This window comes from Nicotiana attenuata, chromosome 4 (assembly GCF_001879085.1).
Source record: "Nicotiana attenuata strain UT chromosome 4, NIATTr2, whole genome shotgun sequence".
Taxonomy (NCBI): Eukaryota; Viridiplantae; Streptophyta; class Magnoliopsida; order Solanales; family Solanaceae; genus Nicotiana; species Nicotiana attenuata.
In genome coordinates this window covers 7,635,169-7,639,568 of record NC_031992.1, presented here as the reverse complement: position 1 = coordinate 7,639,568, position 4,400 = coordinate 7,635,169, and the positions used below count along the sequence as shown (strand labels likewise).

At 35.9% G+C, this 4,400-nt stretch overlaps 1 protein-coding gene across 1 annotated transcript; it reads left to right on the top strand.

Moving 5' to 3' along the window:
* On the top strand, positions 1,228–4,093 carry LOC109224919 (cytochrome P450 CYP82D47-like). Its single transcript, XM_019389490.1, has 2 exons — positions 1,228–2,268; positions 3,297–4,093. Exons 1-2 carry the CDS (start codon positions 1,327–1,329, stop codon positions 3,918–3,920), a joined length of 1,566 nt encoding a protein of 521 aa, XP_019245035.1. The 5' UTR covers positions 1,228–1,326; the 3' UTR covers positions 3,921–4,093.

Sequence of the window (4,400 nt, the reverse complement as noted above, 5' to 3'; positions counted from 1 at the left end):
ATATATATATATAATTTTTTTTAAAAAAATTGCAAAAAAAAAAGTTCTTGAAAGAGTGCCTCTAATTAAAAAAATTGCATAAAGAGTAACTTAATACTATATATTCTTTGTTTGAGTAGATTAATTTACCTTTATTATTCTTGGGTTAATTTTTCCATATTAATTGTCGAGTTATATGATAATTATTTTTAAAGCAAAACCTTCAACGTTCAACCTATGATAATCAACTATTAATCAAGTTGTTCTTTTTTCTTTCAAAAGCCAAGAGAAAATACAGTTCAAATTACACTGTAATGTATAAATTAATATTGTGTCATAAAAATAAGTTATTTGCTAATTAAATCAATTCAAATTACCTATCGAAAAAAGTTGCTCATGAGGTAAGGTATAAATATAGAAAGTAGAAACAAAATGTGGATTGATATACAAAAGTTTAAAAAATAAAGAAGAAGAGAGAAATTAGCAAATATAAGGAAGAAACAAGGGAAAAAAACGAAGAAAAAAAATAAAGAAAAAGGGGTGAGGCCTTAGGGCCCAAACCACTGGCACCCGCGTCTACTTTGTGTATTTGGGGTGCCACCACTTTTATATATCAGCCGCTTTCACAGATATCTTACATAAATAGTAAGAATTTTAGCGAAGCGAGCGGGTGGCGTGACACCCCTACCTAATAAGGTAGATCCGCCCCTGCTAATAACAATAGAAAAAACACAGAGATATTAAAGAAAGGACGTAACGACACATTGAGCAAGATTTGGATAATCGAAGTTGTCTTTGTTTATTAAGATGCTAGAGATAGATAATCAAATGTTTTCATCTATCAACACTTCCACAGGCTTGTCAATTGACAAAAGAAGAAGGCGGCAAAACTAGCTTGCCATGAAAATGGACTGAATTGGTCCGTCCAAAGACAACCAGAAATAATAATTTTTTTTTTTAAAAAGTACAAAATAGATTTATTGATGTATACAAAATTGTTATCCTATGAGTTTAGTAATTATGTATGTTGCCCGATATACTATAATAAAGTTTACCAATTCGATAACATTTGACATTTGTTTTTGTTGTCTTTCGCTATCAACCACGGGCCACCGCTTGCATTTCCAATGCAATTTTGTCATTTGTATGCTAGCTAGGCCGCAATCCTGCCTGAAATGGAATAGGACGAAAACATTAATCTTGAAGTGAAGATAATGCGATATGCTTGAGTTTACTGGTTATTCTCATCCATCTATAAGTATAAACTTCCCCACCGTTTCTTTTTTGGAGTATACTTCTGAATATAAAGATTATAACAGGTTACATCCCCACAATATATGGTTAGCCATGGATTTCTTCTTAATTGCCATTACACTAGCTAGCTCCTTCGTTTTTCTCTTCGTTCTTTACTTCTCAACCAAAAGAAACAATGGGCAGATGATCAAAAGGGTACCTGAAGCAGGCGGAGCATGGCCTATCATTGGCCATCTCCACCTTCTCACTGGAACTGAATCTGATCAGCTACCTCACAAAGTCTTAGCTCGAATGGCAGAAAAATATGGGCCAATTTTCGGTATGAAGCTTGGAGAATACAAAGTTGTTGTGGTTAGTGATCCCAAAGTAGCAAAAGAATGCTTCACCACAAATGATTTGGCCCTTGCAAACCGGCCCAAATCCTTAGCTTCAGAAATCATAGGCTACAACCATGCCATGTTTGGGATTGCTCCTTACGGACCTTATTGGCGAGAAATAAGGAAAATAGCCATTATTGAATTTCTGTCCACTCGACGAATTGATATGCTCAAACACATAAGAGAATTTGAAGTAAAATCAGCTATCAAAGAAACGTATAACTACTGGCTGAAGAATAAAAGTGGTAGTTTAAATGGTGCAGTGAAAATGGAGATGAAGGAATGGTTAGGGAATGTAATTATGAATACTATGGTGAAGATGTTATTCGGAAAAGAGTGTACTGAAGGAGAAGGAATAAATAAAGCTCATAAAGCAATTAGAAGATTTTTGGAGTTGTTAGGAGCTACTGTTGTTGCTGATTTTTTACATTATCTAAGGTGGCTAGATATAGGAGGACATGAGAAGGCAATGAAAGAAGTTGCTAAAGAAATCGACTCTGTTGTTGAAGAATGGTTAGGAGAGCATAAGAGGAGGAGGGATTCTAAAGGGATTAAATCCGGTGAGGAAGAAGATTTCATGGATGTAATGTTGTCCATTTGTGAAAACAGAGATTTTCCTGGGTTTGATGCTGATACCTCTATCAAAGCTACATGTATGGTACGTTCTTGATTTATTACCCTCTTAAAACCACTTCGAACTACTAATTACTCCAAATTTGTTCTGTTTTGAGTTGTAAAACCAACTGTATGACTTATTGACTTGACTAATAGCGTGGTTGGCCAAGCTTTTCTAAGGATAAAAACTATTCTCTTTTTTCAAAAAAAGTTTTTTTTTTTTTTAAAAGTAGGTATTTGGCCAAATTTTTAAAAGCAAAAAAGTGCTTTTGAGTTGAAACAGAAGCAGTTTTGAAGAAGCAGCAAAAAATTGCTTCTCTCGAGAAGTAATATTTTGAAAAACAATTTTGAGAAAAAATACACTTAAAAGCACTTTTTAAAAGTTTGGCCAAATACTAATTGCCGCTCAGAAGTGATTTTCAAATTAATTAGCCAAACACAAACTGCTTCTCACGAAAAGTACTTTTGAGAAAAGCAATTTTGAGAAAATGTACGTCTCAAAATAAGCCGATTTTAGAAGTTTGGCCAAACAGACTATATGAATTTTTGAAATATGCTACAATCACACACATTTACTTGTGTACTATTCAAAATCGTTCTAAGTTTGTCCTCTGTCGTACTTTTGATTTATTCATACTCTTCTTGTCGTTATGAAATTATCACGTATTTAGCTTGTATTTACGAAGCTCCCTCATGAATTTGTGGAATTCACGTGTTCAAATTCTTCGAGAGAAAATATTTAAATTTACCTGTCAACTTTTAACTATGGTTAGCATTGAGTCTTATTGTTAGACCAAAAGTTTAACAGAGAGCATAATTGAGCATTTCGAACGGTACATGGGCAAATTTTTTCAGCTTCCCCTGTACCAACATCGTACAAACTTACTTTGTTTCATGTTAGTGTATGTAATCTAAGTCGTTTATCATTCATTAAACATCGGTTCATTGTGTTCTGAGTACGAAAAGAACTTTTATAAACTTGTCATTGATCTTCTTGACTTCTTCTCTATGATAGTCCCTTGTGCTCATATTTGGAGCTTATTGCTGAAATTGTTGAGTTTGGTTTGGTAGGCTCTGCTAGCAGCAGGTACGGACACCACAATCGTAACGCTGACATGGACTTTATCTTTACTCCTAAACAACTACCAAGCACTACAAAAGGCCCAAGATGAGCTAGATGTTCACGTTGGGAAGAACAGATGCGTTCAAGATTCAGATATCAAGAACTTGGTCTATCTTCAAGCTGTTGTTAAAGAAGCATTGCGTTTATATTCAGCTGCACCGCTCTCACTACCACACGAGTCGATGGAGGATTGTACTATTAGTGGCTATGATATACCAAAAGGCACTCGCTTACTAGTGAACATTTGGAAGATTCATAGCGATCCAGATTTATGGCCAAATCCTCACGAGTTTAAGCCAGAGAGGTTCTTGACGACACATAAGGATGTCGATGTTAGAGGATATCACTTTGAGTTGATACCATTTGGTAGCGGAAGAAGAATGTGCCCTGGAATTTCTTTTGCCCTTCGAGCTGTACCCTTTGTATTAGCTGGTTTGTTGCAGGGGTTTGAACTTAAGAGGCCTTTGGATGAACCAATTGATATGAGTGAGAGCTTTGGATTGACAATTCTTAAAGCTTCTCCTCTTGAAGTTCTCCTTACTCCACGCTTGGCTCCCAATCTTTACGAATAAAAGGTTAACGAAGTTTTGTGCCTCGTGCCAATGGGGTATACTCAGTTTGTACTAATATTGAAGTGAAAGTAATAAGACGACTTCAAAAAGTTATATATTTCAAGCGTGATTGTACAACTCTTGACATCATCTTACAAATGACATTAATTATTTTTAGAGTCCTGCATTGGAAATTTCAAGTTTTAACTGTGACATTAGGTATACTTCCCAACTTCACTTTGGATCCGTTCAGCTGAATTTTTTTTTCTTCAAAGTTTCTGTCGACGTCTTTGCTGTAATTTTCTCTCTAGCGTAACTACATCGCTGTAGTTTTTCTAAGAACAAAATATTTTGATTAGTTGATACCAGGGGCTATGGCTGTCCAACGGGACGGGACGACATTTAAGCAGGACGGGATGAAACGGGACGGGACAAACGGGACGAAACGGTCGTCCCATCCCGTCCCGCTAACAAACGGGACGGGACGGGACGGGACGGGTT